Raw genomic sequence first — 23586 nt, forward strand, 5'->3', positions numbered from 1 at the left:
AAGTAGTGGCCCGAGATCAAGCAGACCATCGCGACTTGAGCCTGTTGCAATACTGGGAACCTCCTTTCCCAGCATGGGTTGTTGGTTGACATGTGAACAGCTACTAGGATTAGCTCCTCCCAGATTTCGGTGGGAAGACTTTTCTCTTTAGTGACTGAAGGCAAAGAGGAAAAGATTTTCTCCTGGGCGGTAACTATTATTAACAAGCCCGGTGGACTGCTAAACAAGGCAGTTCTTGTGGGAATGTTTAGTTGGATCAAATGTCCTGTTTCCAAGAGAGCAAAATTATTTTGTGCATGTGTAGCATGTTGTATCATGATCACTCTGATCCATCCCTCTTAGCTGAGGGGGGAGCCCTGAACTTGGTAACAAAGCCTGGTGTCTGGTTCTGTAAGATTGCTATTTGATTAAGACTAATCTTGAGGTTTTTCTTTCAACTGCTTTTGTCTCGGGTGGAAGTACTTTTTTTTGTTGCTCTCTTTCAATGTCTAAATTAACACTCAGCCTGTTCGACTGGATTTTGAGCCCTCTGATTTAAAAACAGCTGCACCCAAGGATAATGTCTATGAGGGGGACAGACATGAGAAAATGCCAATCAAGCAGTTTACAAATTAAGGGGAGGAAAGCGTTCCTTTCCTTTCTTCTTTAGAGTCTGCGTAGGAAATAGATAACAAAAAACAAAGGAAAGCAACTAGCGTCAAAGTTCCCCAATTAAGACATAATTAGTGCATTCTGGAAGTCGGAAGTGGAAATTCATGTGGAATGCCCCCTCAAGTTGAAGCAGCTCCATCAACCTCGAGTTAAAAACCCAGGATGGCGGCAGTGAACATAAACAGTAGCTGTCATGTCACTGAGTCTGCAGCCCGGTGTTTTTGTGTGTTTTAGTTATATTTTTCAATTATTGTAATTCATGGGTTTTGGTTCCGCTTATTATATATTTAGTCCTAGGATTTTGGTTTCTGTTATTTTGCCTTTCTAATGTTCCTTGTCGTGTCATGTCTTGTCTCCTTGTTCCCTCTGTCTCCCCAGTCAGTCAGGTCTCTATGTTCAGTGTCAAGTCTGTGTCTCTGTGCCTGTTGTGTGCTTCCTATTATATTTTTTATAGTCCCTGTCCTGTGTACAGTGTGTCTGGTTTTGCTGGCTCTGATTTCTCCCTGCTGTGTTTCTCTTCTGTCTCCCTTTCCCCGATTGTATTTAAGCCCTGTGTTTTTTCCTTGCTCTGTGTTGTGTTGTACCTACTCATGTGTGTAAGTCTCGCTGTGGTCCATGTTTCTAGTTTCCTTGAGTTTCTCAATGTTCTTTTCCTAGTTTTTCCTAGTTTTGTTTGTTTTTTGTGCTTATGTTTTGGACATTTTTCCCAACAATAAAGCTGCTGCCTTGAGTTCACCTTTTGTGTCCTGCATTTGGGTCCACCTCCTGCTGGACACAGCCTCACATGACAGTAGCAAAACTGCAAAACTTTTAGGCTACGTCCACACGTACACCGGTATTTTTGAAAATGGAAATTTTCCGTTTTCGTTTTCTTTTTTAAAAAATCCTGTCCACACGTAAACGCAAAAACGAAGGAAAACGCTGCTAGGAACATGCCAAAGCAACAGGTGGCGATATATTCCGAACCTGTAGAAATGTTGGCCAATCAGAAGTCTAGAAGCCTGGGTGGGAAAAGTAACCAAAGATGGCGCATAGAAACAGAACTGAGTCCTATGTGGAGGAACAGAAACTGTGTTGTATATGTAATCATGTAAACACTGCAGAGAGTAAAGTTAACAGTAACAGTATTTTGTCCAAGTCCGCCACTGTAGAAATCCATTTCACCGAAATAATAACGTGGCGCAAAGTGTGACGTGAAAAAAGGCGCACACCTTTGATGCTGCGTTTTCTCCATTTTTCTCGTCCACACGTAAATGCAAAAACTGAGTTTTCGAAAATATTCACCCTGGCAGGCGTATTTAAAAATCTCAGTTTTCAGTGACCGAAAACGCCGTTTACGTGTGGACGAAAGGTGCAAACGCAAAAATCTCTGTTTTCAAAAATACCCGGGTACGTGTGGACATAGCCTTAATCTGTGCTGCCACTGTTCTGTATTTGTGACTATGTGACAGGCTGTATCCATGAACATGCTGCAGCAGTGTTTTTAACAAGCACTATGATGCATAGTTAGTGATGTTTTACTTTGCTAAGATGCCAAACAAATCCTGTTTTTTCCTTGGTTTTTTACAACTTTACTACTGGAACAAGGTCAACTTGGCAGTGACGGCACTCCTTGTTTCCGAAGTATCTAGAGCGCGGCATATATCTTTGTTCTTTTAACCCGTTACAGAGGCCAAAGTGCAGGTTTTATTATCATTTTGTATCACCCTGCTTCTTGGTTTCCTGTGGTCACGCCTGTTTTTGTTAAACAAATGAGATGTTAACTATTAAGCTTTAGAAGTGCTCACTTTCCAATGATTTCCCCTTTGAACAGATCCGGGCTTGCCAAGTTAAGCAGGCAGATTTAAGAGTGTTATTGAGCTTTTTCTTTAAATGCTGTTCTTTGATTGTGTGATTCACTGGAAGAGGCTTGTGATGAGATTCCATCGTCATATCTTAAGGTTGGGCAATTACCACGTTGTGTCTCACACAGTCTTATACTTCACTTCGAGATTAAATGATTTCAGGAAAGTTGCCAAGTATGTGAAATCACTTGGCATTATCAGACACAGGAACGCCCTGGTGGATGCAGACTCAAGCTAATGGTCTGTGCATCATCAGGCAGGTTGGCTCCTCTGCTCCTCTGGACCTCCACTGGACCTCCCACTCACTGCAGGATCAAAGTCATGCTGGATGTCAGGGGACCGGAGGAGAATGACATTGTCATCAACCACTGACCACACCATCACTATGCTAAATCATATCACGGTATTTCCTGCTGATAGGCCTGGTATGCCCCTGTTTGTCTTATTTCTTTTATTCTCGGCCTTTCTGGAATGTCAAATTACACAATGTGCAAGAGGAAATGTCAGATTTCACCATCACCCTAAAGTGTTTTTGTTTGCTGCGCTTGTGTTGCTAGCTGCGATGGTAAGCTCAACACGGGCCTGAGATGGACTAAACAATTGCCTTGTGGTTGAAGTGAAGTGGTTGTGTCGAAACCATGTCATGCTATGTAGCCTTTGCTTCCTGCATTTCACACACTCTTCCTTTGTCTTCTGTGCATGCAAGTGGACAAATGCAGTGAGCCAAAACTGCCACAGAATGGTTTCAATTTTAAGAAGAGTTACCTCACAGAAACAATACTCCCCAGCCCCACTTGGGTTTATTAAACTCACAGCAATTATTAGTGTGTATAAGTGTGTTTGATCTGGCTACAGTTCATGGCCTGTGTCTCTATCTGTGGGACCATTGATAACAGGTTGATCCATCCTTCTGTTTGGATTCAGGAGACGCTCAGAAGTTCTGCAGTCTCCCTGCTGAATTTAATCAAGCAATGAGACCAATGAAAGGAATTAAGACTGGAGCTGAGTCAGCCTCACAGAGGTCTCTTTATACTGCTGCCGAACTTGACGGGGTCCAGGGTTAGCATGCATCACACACAGGAAAACAGCAAGCAGCTTCCAGACAGTCGCAGCCACAGCAGTCCGCCTCTGAATCTCCCCCCCTACACACTCCTACTGCACGCTGTTTATAAGAAGCATATCGCCTTGCTAGAACCACTTTCAAAGAGCTTTCGTTCACATTGTGAGGCCCCCCATTTCCTCCTCTCTCTCAGGAGGGAAATGTAAGTGTGCAGGAGTGGAAATGTTGCAGAGTAGAAGGGAAGTGAGTGGACCATGTTATTTGTGGGGCTGTGAGGCCCATAGGCTTAAAATAAACTTACACAAAATGACTTACTGGAAACTGCTCAGTCTTCTGCTGCTGATTAATGCCTCATTTTTCTTTGGGCACAGAGAGTGTTTGAGAGCAGGACAGAGGGAGAAAGACTAACTTTTGTTTGATCCAAGGTCACTGAGTGGCCAGCTGCAAGGCGCTCTATCTAGCATAGGGATCTGTCTTCCTATTGGACATCCTGTCTCTGATGAATTCTTACTTCTCTGATTTAAAATTGCACAGAGGAAGCTGGCTGCTGTCAAGACACACCCACCAGCACACATACTTCAGCCAATCAGATGACTCCAGTTGTCCAGCATCCTTCGCACTCAAACAGCTGCCACAGGAGCTCCTCTACTGGAATTTTTTGTGTGTCTTTCCTTCCCTAATCTCTGACCACACACACTTGTTCAGTGTGACAGGCAGCCGCTGCCTTTTGGCTCTTACTCAGTCCTCCACCCCACCCCTCCACACCCCACGTCTTCTGCACCGCCCTGAGACATGTGTGTGTTGTGAGGCAAATGAGCAGGAAAGCTGGGCAAACTTCAGAGACGGCTGTTGGAACCCAACAAAGGGGGCCCCCCACATCAGAGTTATATAACAGAAATCTAACTGCATGCTCACATGAAGAATATCACTCTTTTTCGCCTGCAGATGCATGCCGTGAGCTCATGCTGTGAACCCACATGCATTCTGGGTTTTTTTTTGTCTTGTATACTAAGAGAAACAGCATAGATGCAAATATATTATCCAGATATCTAAGTGATTTCTTATAGACATCATCTGGAGGGGATGTGACTTCATCTACTTAAAATCCAACGTTTGTCATTTGTGCTAAGTGTCCCTCTCCACCCAACATATTTAAAAAGTAATTTTGAATTTTTTTTAGCCCAATATCTGATATTTTTTAAATATTTTTCAATCAGTCGATTGAAGCCCAGAGGCAGGAGAATCCCCACAGTCCTCAGGGTATCACCACCCCAATCGAAGTTCATTGTCGTACAGACCCTTCCATAGTCTCCAGATTGGAACTCAGTCAAATCCAGCCAGTAGCAGTTCCCAGTCTAAAGCTTAGCCAGCCACACTCAATATTAGATTCTATTCAGGGCCCAGCCATTTAATATCAGCCCCTAGCTTGGAGTTTAGCCACCAGCAGCTAGCAACACATTCGTGTATAGATGTAAGCCACCAAAATCAACACCATGTTCCAGCCCAGAGCCATCCAGAAACAGCCGACAGAGTCTTCCAACACAGAGTGTAGCCAATCATTACCAGCAAGGGAAAGGAAGAAGGAAGGTAGGAAAGATCAGATTCTGTGGCCCAGATCCAGTGAGAAAAGAGAGTGGGAAACCATTGACTCAGAACCAGCTTTTATACTAGATCAACCGAAGGATCCAGTTGAAAGGAAGTTGGAGAACCTGGGAACCATCATCTATGGCTATGGGCTGAGCGGTTTGGGGTAAAGAACAAGACTCAGAGACAGCAGAAAGGCCCTTTAAACCAGTTAAAGTCCAGGAGACAGCGGGAAATTGACAGATTAGTGAAAGAGAGAAGACAAATGAGGAAACAGTGGAGGAAGGCCTTTGAGACAGAAAGGGAGGGACTTACTGCCCTGCAGGAGTAAATAAAGCAACAACTTACTAAGCTACGAAGAGCAGAACACCAGATGACAGCGTAAGAAGAAAGAACGGACCCTTTTCTACAGCAACCCATACAGCTTTGTTAGGGGCCTTTTTGTTGAAGAGAAGAGTGGGTGTCTCAAAATGCCCATAAATGACCTGGAAGATCATCTCAGGAAAACTAACTCTGAGGATCGGAGCAGTTACCATTCCGAGTGATATGCCGCCTATCCAGGCACCTGAACACCAAATGAACATAAGACCACCTACATGGATTGAAGTGGAGAAGGTAGTGAAGCACGCAAGAGCAGCATCGGCCCCAGAACCTAATGGCATCTCATATAGGCTCTATAACAACACATCAAGAGTCCTCAAATACCTGTGGAAACTTATGAAGGTAGCATGGCAGAAAGGAGTGATTCCAAAGGCTTGGCAAAAAGCAGGAGGTATTCTGATCCCTAAGGAGAAGAACTCCTCATCCATCAGCCAGTTTTGCCAGATCAGCCTGCTGAACGTAGAGCGAAACATCTTCTTCAGTGTCTTGGCCCAAAGACTATCAACTTTCCTGCAACAAAACAACTATATTGACACATCAGTGCAGAAGGCCGGCATCCAGGGCTTCTCGGGATGTCTGGGGCATGCCAGCGCCATCTGGCAGCAGATTCAAACTGCCAAGAAAGAACAAAGGGACCTTCATGTGGCCTTTTTAGACCTTGCCAACGCCTTTGGGTCAGTTCCGCACAAGATCTTGTGGATGGCTTTTAACTATTTCAGCGCACCAAACCACATCACAGGTCTGGTCAAGACCTACTTTCGGGACTTACAGTTTTGTGTGACAGCTGAGAACACCACCACAGCCTGGCAGCACCTGGGAATTGGAGTTATGGTGGGCTGCACAATTTCCCCTCTGGCATTAATCATGGCAATGAAGTTGGTCATGCGGGCATCTCGGTGGGTAGTGGGAGGTGAGAGACTCGTCTTCCTCCCATTAGAGCCTACATGGATGACATGACCATCATTACAACAGCAAAACCATGTATGAGACAATTGCTACAGAAGCTCCAGGAAAACATGGGCAAGAATGGGTAAGAAAGGAGTTTAAGCCAAGTAAATCTCACAGCATTTCCATCATAAAAGGAAAACTGACAGCTGAGCAATTCTATATCAGTGGAGAACTAATTCCAACAGTCTTAGAGAAGCCTATAAAGAGCCTGGGACAGTGGTATAATGCAGACCTCAATGATATGAATGATACCTGAATGGCTAGAAGAACTAAGGCAGAACTTGGCTAATGACCTCAAGTGGATTAACAACACAGCACTCCCAGGGAAACTGAAGCTCTGGTGCTTCCAGTTTGGGTTATTACCAAGACTACTGTGGCCGCTGACAATGTACGAGATCTCACTCAATCATGCCAATAGAGACTGAAAATGTGACGTCATTCAGGGGTAAAACCGCAAAGGATTCTGGGAACTCGTGGCAAGAGGTACTAGCGCACGCAGGCTTTCAATTGAAATTACATTACACAGCGATAAAAAGAAACACAAAAAATGGCATTATTTCCACTACTAATTAATTACCGTTGAGCTTAAAGGTCCAATTAATAAACTGTTAACGAATGTGTATTTATGAAGTGAGACTGGTAAACTTACGACTGGTAAACTTACGTTTGTTCGTACGATGGTCTTTCGTTCTACACGGTGCATTTCAAGGTCCTGTACCCATCCGTCGGTAAACTGTACCTGGGCTTGTTGCAGTGACCTGAAGTTACTAAACTTCACGAGTGTATGCACTCACTCCAAGAAGCGTATAATTATAAATATGAGCGTGGTGAAAGTTGGGCAGCACGCTAACGTCTTTTGTCCACTCTGTGTGCTCGTAAGGGTCTAACCCTTTCACTCGTTTGATTTTTTCCTCGTATCTTTTCTTTGACTTTTCTTTAAGTCTGTCTTTGTACGGACCGGCATTGTTCTCCTTCGTTTTGTACATACCTTTTTTGGGGGACAAAGAAAAAGCAAGAAGGTATTGGAACCGGAGAATGAACGTTTTCAGGGATGAAGTGGACCCCAGCCATATCTGTACTTGCTTACAGGGCATTATTTGATTGATGGTGTTTCCTCTGTATTATTATATGATCTCTCCATTAAATATAAAGCATCATAAGGTTACTGTATGTAATTTGGCGCTATATAAGTGAAATTGAATTGAACTGAATTATTTACCATTTCAGATTATTTGGCACACTCTTTACTTAGCTCTGAGAACTAACTTCCTGGTATCTTTGCTAAAGTAATGACCATAACATAATTTCATGGTTTTTTTTTAAAACACACATCAAATACACGTACACACACAAAGGACACAGCAAACTGATATAATCTTAGAGTTACTGAAAGACTCATTTTATTAGTTCTGATGTGGCAGGAAGTCGCAATTTCCAAGTTTCCCTCAACTGCCCCTTCAAGTCAGATTTCTAACTTGGAAACTCAAGTGGCCCACCAACCCCTACTATCCAGGATGGCAGCAGTGCACATAAGCATTAGTAAAACTGTATAAGTTATAGTCAGTATTGCCACTTTTGTGGTCAGTGCGCAGAACACTGAGCAGGCATGAACATGCTGCAGCAGTGGTTTTAAGTGCAAAAAAACAAGTGTTGTTCTGCATTGCTAGTGATGCATGAATGGCTCTATCATAGTTTTCCCACTTTACAACTGACAATTGCTTAACTCGGAAGTGACATCACTCTCAGCACTAACATCCAACTTGGTTTGTGCTAAGCCCTGGAAGCTCATTTTTCATTGACTGCTTGCTGTGTCTACAAAAAGCAGATATTAAAAAGGCATTTTTCAGATAATTACTCTAATTACTCAGCATGATAGCAATGACTGTCCCTCTGCAGTGTTCTTTATAAACATTTTGCAGTAGGAATCTTTTTCTCCAGCACCTTATAGAACCTCTTTTGTTTCAAACCATACCCTCTTCCTCACCCCTCTGTCTGCTGTTTTTCCTGAAATGATGATGGAGAATGGCCCAATGTTTCTTGAAGGCTCTGGAAGAAATGAGGGTTGCAAGCTGCTGGACATCAGACTTGCATATGGACATAAAGGAGGAAGAGGAGGAGGGACATCCAGCCATGACCGAGGCCCAAACTGTAGAAGAGAAACCCCCTTGTGTTCATGACCCAGACCAGGGCCGGATGTTGCTATCTGTTCTGCCATTGTCTCCTCAAATGTTGGCATTTGAGTTTGAAAGATGGCTTTCAGTTATGCCAAAACATTCCTAAGACACAGTGTGGGGGGGAACACCCTCTTTTTCCTGCGCTGATTTGACGGAGCTCCATTTGTTTTCTAATCTTGCTGCATAGTTGAGTGCAAATTAGCTGATTGCACCACAGGGTTTCCAATCACATCTGAAGGATTGATGATAGGAGTTACTCAGGCATTAAGGAAGTGGGATTTACAAATCCAAAAAAATATAATTAAGAGATGCTGGGTAAAGAAAACCACAGCATTTGTTGATAGCAGCTCAAAACAGTTATTTCTCTGGCATGACTGACTTGGAGTTCTCCCGGAAAGCACCTTCTTCCACACTTTTCACCGTCAGCCACTCCATGTTGAGTGGCACTGATAGGGCAGCTTTGATGTATGACACTCCTGATAGAGGCTGCCGATAGTTTGACAAGAATAGCATGTGAAAGAGCAACAACATTCAACTGAATAATTATGTCGCCCACATTTCATGTTTGGGAACGCTTCCAGAAGGAGCGAGTAATCAGGAGATGTGAAGGCATATAGCATTGCAACCATGTGACACACAGAAGCCACTTTATCTCCTTTACTGGCTGACATACACCAGCTATCAGTCAGCTCTGGGAGGAGTGTTCACCGCTGTTCACACCACAGCATTCCAGCCATAGCATCCTCTCCTCTACTGTCAGTAAACCCAAACAGCCAGCTTGACTCAGAGCACATGGGCAACCTGTAATCAAGCTTGGTCCCGAAACTGGCATGTAAAAGTAAATCCTGTGTTTATATCCGAGAGAGGCCTCCCTCATGGAGTGGCTTACTTGATCTTCCACAGGAAATGCATAAGATGATTTTAAGCTTCAAGCCAAGCTGTAGGATTAAAGATCTTGACTCTCACCCTGCACCTCTTCCCTTTTTCTTTGTCTCTTTCTCTTGATCTGTGGCAGTCTGCCCATCTCCGGGCCCCTGTGCTCTGGTGGGTTCAGTGGACTGGTATGCAGCAGGAATCTTTGGATCAAGGTGATTTCACGCTCCTCCACGTTTTCCCAGGGCTTTGGGCGGTCTCTGTTACCTCTGTGCAGCCTGCAGCGTGTGATAGCACTTGACATGTGTTATCATAGGACACATGCACAAACAGCACCAACAGGGTAAGGCCATTTTATCTGTCTAACACCTCTGTTTCCCTCAAGTGTCACTGCTGTGACTGTCTGGTATAGCAGTCTCCCTTGGCCTCTTGCAGGGAGACCTCCTTCAGACGAAAACATTGAAGAGGGGATTTGTCAGCCTGCCCGTGCACAGACGAGGGGATAACCCTCTGACAATGAAATCTCAATTCTGAGATGAATCCTCTCAAATACCCCTGCCCTCCCCCCTCCTTTGAAGTTGAAATAACCTCACTAACCTTTGACATTCCCTCAGAGACAGTTCCCATTCTCACTTCACAGTCTGCTCTCATAATAGCGCCACAGTGCTCCATTTTTTTTTCTCAATGAAACTCCATATCTCATTCAGCTATTGGTGGCGGCAGTGAAAGGGAGAAGTTTGTGAGAAGCGGATCAGTTCAGCTACTCTCAGAAACACTTTCTGCAAATTACACTCACGCATGATCCGAAGCAGTAGATTTACATACATGAATATATCTTTTATTTATCCAGGAGAGATTAAAAATTTCTATAGACCTTGCCAAGAGGATAGGACAAATCCAAAACAATAGTCATAATAAAACAACAAGTAAAGAACAAAGAAGTTCACTGGACATGATTTTTACACATGTTATAAACACACAAATAAGACAATTTCATGTTTTTAATAATGAGTCATCATTCGGAACTGCGCAGAGAAAACACAGACCCGCTTTGTGGCCTTCAAGTATTAAAAAGTGAAAGGAAGTCGACAATCTCATGACTTCCTCTTCTATATATAATCCTATGGTTTAACAGATTAGATCCTGTTTTAGAAGGACAAAATAACAAACACTTTTAGATATCCTGAAGATGCCACAAGGACTCTCTGCAGATTTGCATGTCCATCCTCATACTTTCATGTTTAGGCATGCCACTGCGCCAAAGGACTTCCTTTGAGGAAAACTTTGTTCTGGAAAGCCATCAACATGCCACATCCTTTGCACACACAACTCACTTTGAAGGGCTATAACCTGACTGGAGGCACCACTGGCTACCAAATATTCACATCATGAATGTGACCACACATGCACCACTAAAAAGAGCATGCTCAAATCTAATGTTTATCTGATATAGAGCCTATGTTAGTCATATTTTTAAAGGTGTAAACATACCTGGAATTGCTCTTTGTGCTAACCTTTAGCGATGTTTGCATATAAAAATGTGTACTGGTTTTGTCAAATGTTTTTAGATATATTTCTGGGACATTTTAGCCTTCATTGTGATAGGATAGGGGGAGAAAGACTAAAGGAAGACATGGAGCAAATGGCCTCAGATCGCCTACTCCTCCCAGTGAGCTAACCAGCATTCTCGGCATCCATCGGTTTTTAACAGCATTGGATTCAGCATCTTGGAAATCCAAAGAGACATATTTTATTGAGTCTTTGTATGCTAATTTCCAGCTCCATTTTGTCTGTTTTAGAGCACCTTTGCATGACGTTCAGTATGAAATGATCCTTATTCTCCCCTCAAATGGAGGCATGATATAATTGGTTTGTTTTTTGTCTGTATGTCTATTTGTTAGCGGTTAGCAGATATCTTGTTCAAATTTTGTGCGATGGTAGATACCAATATAAGCTCAAACTGATTTAATTTTGTTGCTGGTCAAGGACAAGCTCAACGTCATTCCAAATGTGAAAATCAGTAATAACTCTACAATTCACGATTTCCTATGGATCATCTTCAAACTTCACAAAAACATACCAGGTCTTGGGGGACATGAGTATCTAGGTTGGCTAAGTATTAGGCCTTAACCTTCATTGTTAGCAGTCAAGGTCAAATTTGACCTTTAAAAATTTGGTAAAGAAACTGTTACGTACGGCCCAAAATGGCCTCCGTACAAGAAAGTAGTAGCTCTAATATTGACCAGTAAGGAACCACCACAGACACACTGCAATGGTTTACACAAGATTTCATTTTTTCTCAGAGTCAAACTACTGGCTGAAGACAACGCTGGCCAGGAATCCAAGGCCCAAGGCCACCGCGGTCAGGGTAGTTAGCCTGGTTACAAACAGGGGAAAGGTGGTCACTTGGAAGAACAAGCAGCCAAAAACATATCAACCCTGCATCTTCCCCAGAAAGGCTTCCCACCCACCTTTTCAGGCCTGGCGTCGTTCGAGCTTGGGTCTCCGCATCAAATCCTGCTTCCACTCTCAAGCTGAAACTTCCCTAAAACTTGTCCAGTTTCCTTTTCATGGGCACAGAGAGTCTCCAATCAAGTGTTTGTTTCCCCTCCCAGCAGGTCCACACAAATGCCAATTAAAATGAGTCCTCCCTCCAACATCCTCAGATTATTTTAAAAGCAAAACCAGGCCAGGTTAAAAATCTTTTCCTTTAAAATGTGCACACTTCATCCTGGAGTCTCCGAGGCTTCCCTGCTGCACGTGCAACAATATAGCACGTGAAAGGCCATGGGGAGAGGTATCCTTTGGGGGAAGTTGGGCTCTCTGAGTGCCCTTTTTTGTCTTGCTGAGCCTTGGTACACCCCCCCCTCTGTTCACCCACCATCTAATTCAGCAATTTTTGCAATCTCCCTTTAAGCCAACTTTCTTCTGATTGGCCCCTCAGAAACCAAACCAAAGGCCAGTGGGAGGAGCCTCTGTTAGTCAGAGCAGGGTAATCACATCAGGTTTATCAGCTTTGACTGACATCAGACAGAGCCAAGAGGAGAAAAAAACTTCCTAAAACTGCACCTTTAGATCACAAGTATTATTTGCACATACCCTGACATCAATTTTAGAACTTGACTATTTTTAATATAAGCATCCATCACTGTAACTGTAAATATACATGACAGAAAATAAAGAAGAGCACAATTTTAACAATTTTTTTTAACATTGCAAAAGTATGTATTGAAGGGTGTACGTGAGGCTACTACACTGAAAGATCATCAGGAGCACATTTGTTCCCCAAACAGACTGGAAGCTGACTAGAAAGTAGCATAAATAAAAACAATGAAGCATCCATGATGCCTGTGCACAACCTCATCGGAGTGCTGCCTTATACCTGTCGAAACATGGTCAAAATGATATGAGGGCAAATGGTCTTCCCCACAGAGTCTCTTGTATATCCTCTGATGATGACATTTCCTTTTTTTTTTTTTTTGCCTGTCCTATTTGGTTCTTTAGCCGTCAGAATTGTTGTCTGAAGACCAACAAGGATACCCAATGGATATACTTTGCCAAATGGATCATCACGGCCTTGCCGTATTGGTCCATTTGATCAACCTTTGTTGTTATTGTTTATTTTATTTTATTTTCAGTTGTTACAGACGGGACAGACATGACTGAGGGATAGGAAAGGGAGAAAGAAAAATGAAAGAAAAGAAAAACAGAAGGGAAGAGGGACAGTGAGAATGGGCACTTAAAAAGAGAAAGAGAGAAAAAAAATCTCCTGGATCACCTGTTGAGAGAAAAAGAAGAGAAAACAAGCAAAAAAAAACAAACAGAGCAACATACTAAACACAACACCATCACGTTAATCTAGCTAAGTGTAAACAGCAGTAAATAGTAAATATTGAATGTTGTTGTGTAGCAAGCAGGACCGACAGCGTATAATGTTCTTGGAAATAGCAGCCAATAAAGGTGTAGTTTATGTCTATGAACAGTGAACACCCGTGTGCACACCTGTGTGGATCAGCGCGCTTGTATTCAAAAGGTTTCCCCATGTAATGGTCTGCTAGAGGATGTAGAGAGCCATAGCCCTGTCCCCAGGGCATGAAGCAGGCATGGAGGAGATCCAGCCTCCAGACATCCAGAGGCCCCAGAGTGCGAGAGCCCAAGGAGGACAACCGGAGGGGCATCCGTGCCACCCTCCTGGGAAGAGCTGAGGAGAGCCCCAGATGAGGGGTAACCCAGTAGCCACGGCTCTGCCGGCAGCCAGCTGTGCCAGAGTGAACCGAGCCGCAGGCCCAGAGGCCCGAGGGCCCCCTTTGCCCCGGAAGAGGCCTGACTGAGCAACAGGCACCAGGCCCCGCCAAGTAGTCACCGGGAGTGAGCTGGTACATACCTGAGCGCCCAGCCCCGGACACCAAGAACCACCAACGCACCGACCCCTGAGGGCATCAGTTACCGGCAGGGAGTGTGGTGAGGGGAGATAGGCCTTGGAGGGCCTGGGAGTTCCCAGAGAGGTGGAGTGTAAGACCCGACCTGACATATAAACACAGACAAACAGGCACACACAGACACAAACATGCATTCCCACCCTCATGCACACATATACAAATACTCAGCACTCACCCAACATAGGGATAGACATACATGGGCACTGTACACACAATCACACTCCCCAAACAAACTCTATACCCCAGGTCCAGGTACCCTCACCCCTGGAGGGGGAAACGACACCTAGACCCAGGAGATGTTACCCTTTCCCCCGGGGTGGAGGCAAGCAGACCGCCCCAGGCTCCGCAGCAGCAGGGAGGCCCCGCATCCCAGATCCCAATCGGACAGCCAACACCTCCTCCCAGCCCCCCCCCCGCCCTGATGGCCGGCAGAGAACAGGGGTGTGTGAAGACCCCAAACCTCCTTCCTCTCGCTCATGTGTAGTGTTGCTGCGTGTTGTTCTAAGGTGTATTTAAAACACGGGAGAGCATGGTGCTGCTGCCAGAGAGCAGCAGGTGTTAGCACGGCCCCTCCCGAGAACCCTCAATGTCTACATGGATTTAAAATTGAGAGGTGGGCACCGGCAGCAGAGGTGGGGTTGAATACACAGACCGTCCACTGGACGCCGTTAACGTGCCCACCCTCCCTCAAGGCCCTATCCGGTTGTTCAGTCTGACGTCACTAGCTGTGTCTGGGTCTAAACTCCGCTGCAGGTCCATATATCAAACGATCACTATGGCATTACTGAGAGTTGAAAAACTGTCTAAAGTCTTTCATCTTTAATAAAATGATCAGCGTTCTGCTCTACCAGGTGTAACAATTGAGTTTAACATCCAGGCATCCATGAAAACGGAATTTATGACATTAAACGGAGTTAGAAGTTAGCAGGGAGTTAGCTCGCTAGCTTCTATCTAAATACAATATAGCATGTCCTGACTGCAGGGTTTTGGAAACAAATTAAAACGTACAGCTCTGCTATCACTTCCAGCATAAATGAAGACAGAAAACTAAACAGCAGTGACGTTTGTAGGGTTACTGAAGTTGGGCTAGCTGGTATATAATGATGTGCTACGTGACCACTAGCGACACAGCTATGTTAGCATAATATAAACAAGCTAACTTTTTTTCCACTCGATAAAAGTTAACGTGAGTGTTCTCGGTGGTCAGGAACAAATGTAATCGCATGGCAGAATGCTGTAAAAGGACCAAACTTCAGCTAGGAGAACAACTGAGATAATCCATCCACAATACGAGGTTAGTCATTCATGTACTGCTGCATGGGCTGGGCTGTAGTTACATCCTAAGGTTTTAAAAACTGAGCTTAAATAAATGATTAGCGGTAATAAAAGCCGAGGAGGTCAACAGGGATCACTGACTGTTTTAGGAGCTTTTTGAGATCAAATAGAAGAAAATACATAACATTAAACATGTTAACAACACAAAAGCCATATTAAACGCAGACTACTTTAGACCCGGAAGTAGGATTCGTCGCGTCATCACTGAACAACCGGATATGTATGTGTTATGAGAGTATGATGATGACATTTTCTTCAGTAGTTGAGAAAAGTACACTATGTTGAAACTTTCAACCATAGCAGTTACTACTTAGCAGTTTTGTGACGTATACGACATTTTGGAGGGGTTTTTTTCTGTCTTGTCAGATCATCTTCCTTCTTCTTGTGTTAAAAATGACCAAAAAAGTAATGATAAAAAAGAAAAATGTTTAATGAGGAGCAAAGCAGTAAGGAAATGATAAGAAATCAAACATGATAGTGATAAAATAAGCAGCAGATTACTCTAAATTGTGTTTATCTGCATTATTCTATGCATTGATGTATATACTTGTCTGACTTTTCCCTCTGTTTGCTCACTGTTCTGCTAGCTTGAGAAAATTAATAAAGAGGTTCTGTTGTATTTGCAGTCAGTCCAGTGGCTTATTGCACGATCCTCAAATATGTTGGGACAGCTGGGTTGGAGAATTTCAGGCCTAACAGCAGACAGTGCTAAGTACTGATTTATACTATAAACTGCATTTAATAATGTAAACGGTCCATGATTTGTACTTTAGAAATGTGGCATCCTTTCCTTTTTTATATACAGCAGCCGTCTAGTTGATATCCACTTTAATACTGCCTTCAACTGACTTGATATCAAGTTTTTTCCCTCAACTGTAAATTATTTTGCTTTTTTAAACACCTAGTAAACTTAAACCAGATTGCATTCACAGCTGACAGGCCCTGTAACAACATCTATGTGAAATTTAGATTACTCTTTCTGCAGTTTTTGCACAAATAATTACAGGAGGAGCATATAGGACTCATAGCCACCAGCAATTTACTGAAATCTGTGAATGATTATTGTTATTATTGTTGTGCATTGTTTTTCATTTCTTTTAACATCTGCATTGCATTTCTGTCAGCAGACATTCATATCCATTTAATGTTAATGCTTTTATGTGCTTGGTCACCATCTGTTTTTCATAATTATGCAATTATATTTTGTTCTTTATTAACTGAAAAAACTTTGAGCTAAAATGTACTTTAACTATATAAAAAATGTCCCCAGTTGTTTGGATTCTATAGTTTTACCATAAACAGCATAATGAACTTCATGTGACACACTTTTGTCAACTATAAATTAAGCAAAATTATTGGGTTTTCTATGGCACACCATCTATGAATTATTTTTGAGGTGTTTAAACCTTTATTTCTATTATTTTTCTTTAATATAAAGCTGATGAAACGTATGCGTAGTAAACTGTGTTAAAATGGACTCCCAAAGACTATCGATGGTCCAACAAAGGGTCCAGACATTTGCAATTTTTAAAATTCTTAAAAAGTTGTTTTTGTTTGTTTTATTTAACACAATATAAGCTATCGGAAATCCCATTTCGTCATCATTACTATTCAACAATTAACCTTGGCTACAATTAAAGTTCCACTAGTAATAATAAACCTATAAATGTAAAACAACCCATCCATAACAATTAACTAAACAAAATAAATAGAAATAACATATGTATATACACATACACGTGTGCATACATATTTCAAAGTTTCCTTGAGGAAGATGCTGAAACAGAAGTTGTCGACAATGCATCCATCAACATGTAAGTGCTACACAAGTACCAGTCAAGTCTGCACCTCTCTTTCCAACAGCTTTATGGTGTGGCTCATCAGCCTTATTGCTCTGTAGTTACTACAGGTCTGAAGATTACGTTTGTTGAAAATTGGTACCAGTACACCTGTTCTCCATTCCTTAGGCATCCTTTTAGTCTCCATCATTGTGTTAAATAATCTGGTTAAAAAGTCCACTGTCCTCTCTCCTGGACTTCTCCATACCTGCACAGGTATATCACTAGGTCCAACCACTTCTCCACTCTTCATCCTTTTCATAGCAGCGCTGAAATGAGAGAATATAAACAAAAAATCGATCCAATACCAATACCACCATTGGTATCAATACTATGGATATTTGGATTGTTTGTTTTTGATATTTGGATTCTGCACTCTATTCTCTCTCTCTCTGTCTCTCTCTCTCTCTCTCTCTCTCTCTCTGATTTCATTCATTCATGAGCTCCTCATAGTATTCCTACCATCTTCTCAGCATAGACTCTTTCCCTTTAATACATTTCCATCTCTGTCCTTAATCACTCTAATCTGCTGCACATCCTTTCAGCCTGATGTACATGATTTAGACTTTTACTTTAAAACTGTGTCATAACTTGGGTTGTAACCAGAACTTGCCTTTAACTTTATGATGCCATTCAAGCTGTTGCATTCTGCATTTACCCAATGTTTAGTTACATTACTTGGGAGGGTCATGTGAGATTAAGTGGACAGCTACAACGTGGTGTTAAAAGGAATTTTCCATGATGACATAGATTTCTCCACTAAAGCATAATTCATGCATTAGCCTTTCCTTTTTCATTTGCTGCCTCTCTCTTTGGGCATAGCCTCCCAGTACAGCTGTCTGGATACACACAATTACACACATGGTCCTCTCTCCATTAACTTTGATACGACTCTAGCCATCTCACAAGCTCACTCTTGGACTGAGAGCAAAAAACATAGTATTGCTGTAATGGTAAATGGTAAATGGTAAATGGCCTGTATTTATATAGCGCTTTACTAGTCCCTAAGGACCCCAAAGCGCTTTACATATCCAGTCACACACCCATTCACACACCGGTGATGACAATGATAATCCTTAAAATTTAAAGTAATATTATATTTATTTATTTATTTTATTTTATGTTTTTGCTTGTTTGTTTTTATTAATAAGGTTTCCGGTTTGTTTTCTGCTTTCTTCCCAGACATTTATTTTGAAAGTTCGTACCGGATGTAGTGCGTGCCGCTGCGGACCATCGACTGCAGCGAGAGGAAGCGAACCGTGAGGCAGCAGGACTGGAGCAAACCCAGCAGTCTCAGCCTCATGCTTCGTCCTGGGCACTTCTCCTCCTCCTGTCCGCTGTCGAAAACACCGTAACAATATTTATTTACTTTTCCTTCATATTATTCAGTAACTAAAACAAAGGCAACAGCAAACAAAAAAACGGGGCGAAGACGGGGGCCGAGACATGGAGCTTTACTGCCTGGAGTCGGACCTAGCCGTGAGAGCCCAGCCTGACCTAAACATCCTCTGTGATGACAGAGTGTTGCAGAGTTTATTAACAATCGAGGACAGATTTTTACCTCAGTGTTCGTATTTTCAGCGGGTCCAGAAGGATATTCAGCCTTATATGAGACGAATGGTTGCAGGCTGGATGCATGAGGTTTGTGGGCATTTTATGCACTCGCGGGGCTAACCTAACCGCTTTAGCTAATTTTCAGTTTTTTGATTTGTCTTGTTTTGTTTTTGCACACTTACAAGTTATTTCTGGCTCGTTTTAGCTCGTGGAAAGTTGTCATGGATGTTAACCTGTTTGACAATTGAATAAGAATGACTCACCAAAGGCGTGGGAGAGTCGGAAATTCCACCACGAAGAAAATTCGGCTTCAAAGAAAACAGCCTAGCTGCATATTTACATTGGTTAACAGCTTCAAAGTTTGTGCTTTCTGATAATTAGTAAGTTCAGGCGACAGGGGGGGACTTATTCTTAATTTACATAATCGAAAACTCGAAAATTTCCCCTCAGAGTAATTATTATTAATTTTTTAAAAGTGACTCAGGCTCGGGGCAAGGCAGGCAGCATGAATGCTAAGCCACTTTCATTTTTTCAGCTCAAGAAAATAAGTTGATTTTGGTAAAGTTCTTTCACACAAACTGTCGGAAAGTATTTGAAGAAAACATGTGGATATTTTGCACACTTTATAAGGCTTTTGGGTGGTTTATTTTATTTTATTTTTATTTTTTGATGAGTGAGGCAAGCCCCAACAAGGAAGAGAGACTGAATGGCGATGTGGGGGTTTTGCAGAACGAGTTGCTGTTGAACTAATTTGTTTCTGCCCTGCTCTGACTTTGCAGCCTTTCATGCAGGAAAAAAAAAGACGTGAAAACCAGTCATTTAACCTTTAACCCGAAAACAGTACTATTTATAGCAGAATTAATAGCCACCAAAACCTGTTTGATATACAAACATATTCCTCTTTTTTTCTTTTTCTGTTTTGTTATTGTAGTTGGGTTTTTGTTTTGTTTTGGGTGTTTTGGCATAGTTTTACCTAATATATGTGTCTCCTGTTTAAACTTTTCCAGGTGTGTGAAGAGGAGAAGAGCAATGAAGACGTCTTTCCTTTAGCTATTAATTATTTGGACAGATTTTTAACAGTGATGCCCACAAGAAAGAGTTACTTGCAGCTTCTGGGAGCTGTGTGCATGTTTCTGGCCTCCAAGCTAAAGGACTGCAGGCCCATATCAGCAGAGAAACTTTGCATGTACACAGATAATTCATTCTCACCACGGGAACTGCTGGTAAGAGCAACAGTCCCATCCATTCATCCATCCAAACATTCACTCACTCACTCATGGGAGCATGAAGATGTCGTGTCACGTTTTTTCGATGATTTTATGATGCTAATGGCTGAATTGGTTTCACAGGAAGTTTCCTATTTTCCTTGTAAGTGGAGCACAATACAGCCACATCCTTTCTTTGGATCCATGTGGCCTGAAGAGACGCAGGATGCCATCTAGTGGCAGTTATGCAGTTTAGGATATGGATATCATGAGGAAGCCTGCATTTCTAGTACATATTGAGTATTTCATGCTATTAAAAACCAAACCTCCAAGCTCAAGTATTATTTTCTTACTATCATACGATTTACTACACAACCGTTAACCCAGGGATGCTTTTAAAGGCAACTTTTGGCACCATGTTGGCAGTTTAAAAGTCCCTTTAAGATAAATTTCTCTGTTAATCATTTGTTGTGTAAGAAAGATCTTTAAAAAGAAATTAAGGATAAATAACCCACCCAACACTTATCTCCATTTATTTAGCCTCCTCTTGAGCTTTTGATACTATCACATCGTCATCATCAGCAAAACAGTTTGTTTCTCACTTGCAGATGATCACGATGCTGAATTTTTATTAATATCATAGAGCTAATTTTTTAATCCAGTTTATGTTCATTTCAGGCTCCCCTAGGTGGCTTTTTGTGACTGGAAACATTTGGCTTAGAACAGGGGTGTCAAACATAAGGCCCGGGGACCAGAATTGGCCAGCAGAGGCTCTCAATCCGGCCCATTAGAAGGCTTTGGAGCAAATGAAGGACGGCATGTATTTTCATAAGTTTTACAGCTTTCTTTCCATAGTCATTCATACTACACCAAAGTAACGAAGTAATAAACACTTAAATGCCAGAAAAGTTATTTTCTTTACTAAATGTTCCTAATTTTACACATTTATTTCTTAGGATTAAAGGCCAAAGAGTTGTGCTGACTTATTTTTCTTATATTTAAATATTAAATATTAAACTTCTTTACGCTGACAGAAGGGGGAATTTCACAGATTAAAGCAGGCCACGATGTAAAATGAGTTTGGGACCGCTGGTCTATGACTTCTACAAGCAAACAAACGTTAGCTTCTGCCCTAAAAAATGTCTTGTTGGAAGTTTCCATTAAAAAAGAAATTGTCTTAAACAACTAAAAGAGTTGCAGATTTAATTTAACCACTTCAGTGCCAGAGTAATTTACATGTTGCAGTAAGATCTGCCAAACTGCTGCCCAGGCTCTCTATGGCTACATCCACACTAGCCTGGATAGATTTGAAAACGGCGTTTTCGTTTGAAACCGCTCCACGTTCACACTAGCGTTTTCAGTCGTTTTCACAGAGTTGTGCGTCCGCATTGAAACGGCCGAAAACGCTTGGGTTCCAGTACTGCGCAAGAAGATTTGACCTGCCTCATTTCTGTCTGCCGCTTATTTACTTTCTGGCTCTTTGAAACGTCGCAGCAAAATGTTGAGGGAAAGCACCGAGTTTTTTAAATGGACTAACAATGAGGTGGAGTTGTTGCTACGAGTAACACAAAAGTAAAAGTTGCAAAAGCGCGTGAGAAATAAAGAATTTGAAGAAAAGCTATCTGGAGCATGTACAGACTGATTAATCTTTAATAGGGCTGTCAAAATTGAGAGCAAACAAAACAACTGCTGTATAATGCCCTCCGCTAACTTAGTTTAATTGGTCACATGACTGAATCATATGACTAACATGCGTCATCATTTTAGAAAGTCTTTGTTTTTGCTGTCTGCACTGCAACGCGAAAGCACCGTTTTCAAATGTATGCGTTTTCGTGAGCGCTTTCAAAACGCTGCGTTTTCCATGAGTGAAAACATCTCAGTGTGGACGGGAGGCCAGAACGGAGAGAAAACGATGCGTTTTCGAGTGAAAATGCATTAGTGTGGACGTAGCCTATGGGTCCTCCTGCTCGGCTGCAGCTGTTTAGGGAAATGACATCCATCCGATTTGATGCTCCATATTGTTGTAAGGCTCCATATTCCTGGATATCCTCACAGGATGCAGAGAGCAGGCAGCAGGAGCCTCTGGAAAATTATTGTAGCTCCTCACTCTTACAGTAAATGTGCTACCCCTGCTGGTGGCAGTTTGCCTGTAAGAGAGAAGTTTAACAATGGTAGTGGGTGGTATTTTTCATCAGGACAGATGTCCCGGAAGTGATCATACCAGTGGCAAACCTATCCCCTATTCATCTCACAATCATCTATCTACATTGAGGCTAAAATCGTGGCTCAAGAGTTGGGCGTTCACCTTGTAATCGGAAGGTTGCCGGTTCGAGCCCCGGCTTGGACAGTCTCGGTCGTTGTGTCCTTGGGCAAGACACTTCACCCGTTGCCTACTGGTGGTGGTCAGAGGACCCGGTGGCGCCAGTGTCCGGCAGCCTCGCCTCTGTTAGTGCGCCCCAGGGTGGCTGTGGCTACAATGTAGCTTGCCATCACCAGTGTGTGAATGTGTGTGTGAATGGGTGGATGACTGGATATGTGTAAAGCGCTTTGGGGTCCTTAGGGACTAGTAAAGCGCTATATAAATACAGGCCATTTACCTTTTTTTTAAAAATAGGGTGAAGAGAAACTGGTTATGTACAGGAAACCCACGTAAATGGGATTGACGGGTGACATTTTAGATGACAGAAAAGCGTTTCGGGGTGGGGGGACTGTCCCCGCTGAGCGTTGGGGTTTCGGTGTGTACTACGGTTACTTTTTGTGTGACACAGAGGAAGTGAGAAATTAGAATCAGCTGTGTTCATTCAGCGTTAAAAGGGCATTAAAGAAAACTTCTCTCATGAGAAATATGAGTAGTTTTAATCCCTTTTAATTTCTTGCTGTTGATTGCAGTGATTTCTAACACACTCCAGTTAACCTTTCTCATATTTTTCTACCCATAAATGAAGAAAACCAAACAATGACGCCGTTATCGCAAAGGTTTTCTCATGGTTAACAGAATGGACCTCATGTTCCCACAGAAATTTATTGGTATCACCTTAAGTTAAGTTCAGCCCAGCTTGCCTCATATCAGGCTTATCTGATATAAGTCACACCACCTTCTTAGGAAGTGCATATCAGTTTTCTTTATCCAGTCGCCTAGACACCAGTGAAAATCCAGTGTTAGCCTCACCTGTGACATTTACTGCCAAAGTGTTAGTCTTTGTCTGTTCTAGTTATGATTTTCAGACCACCTCTTTATGTAAACACAACTTCTCTTGTCTCAGACTTTGTTTGCTCGATTTAACACTTCAAAGTAAGTTCCTACAGACCAATATGTGCATTATCAGACCCCCTGGCTTGCTTTTTTTGGGAGTTAGATTTCACAGTGGTGCCACTGGAGGCTTACTCTCTACTGGCACGTGCCGGGGTGCCAGTGCAGCACACATTTTGATAGATTTAAGAACGGAACGGTACACAGTGTTATTCAACGGAGGTTGAGTCGTTTTCACAAATGTAAAATCAAAGTGCGATGATCGCGACCGTGAATCATCTGTGAATTTCTTTTAGTTAGTGGGTTTTACATGGTGCCGTCACTTTTTGGCATCTTATTCTGTTGAAATGTTGAGTTATTTCTAGATTAAGGGGGTGGGAAATGGTAGATTTTTAGATGTTACCACCAGTGCCAGATGTAGTGGCACTGCACTGCTTTTTTGGAAAAAAT

The 23586-nt window shown here is 42.4% G+C and overlaps 1 protein-coding gene across 1 annotated transcript in view; it reads left to right on the forward strand.

Annotated features, from left to right (window-relative positions):
* LOC147310225 (G1/S-specific cyclin-D2-like) overlaps positions 1-23586 on the forward strand; it is a 38579-nt gene that overhangs the window by 3373 nt on the left and 11620 nt on the right. Inside the window, exons 2-4 of the mRNA XM_086268267.1 lie at positions 9658-9858; positions 18310-18768; positions 19689-19904. Coding sequence (XP_086124393.1) covers positions 18574-18768; positions 19689-19904 — 411 coding nt within the window. The 5' untranslated portion in view covers positions 9658-9858; positions 18310-18573. The remainder of the gene's footprint in view (positions 1-9657; positions 9859-18309; positions 18769-19688; positions 19905-23586) is intronic.

Source organism: Aulonocara sp. 'chitande type north' Nkhata Bay, linkage group LG17 (assembly GCF_057382095.1).
Source record: "Aulonocara sp. 'chitande type north' Nkhata Bay isolate Kocher_YH1m ecotype deep benthic linkage group LG17, A_spYH_male_GT1.1, whole genome shotgun sequence".
NCBI classification, from domain to species: Eukaryota; Metazoa; Chordata; class Actinopteri; order Cichliformes; family Cichlidae; genus Aulonocara; species Aulonocara sp. 'chitande type north' Nkhata Bay.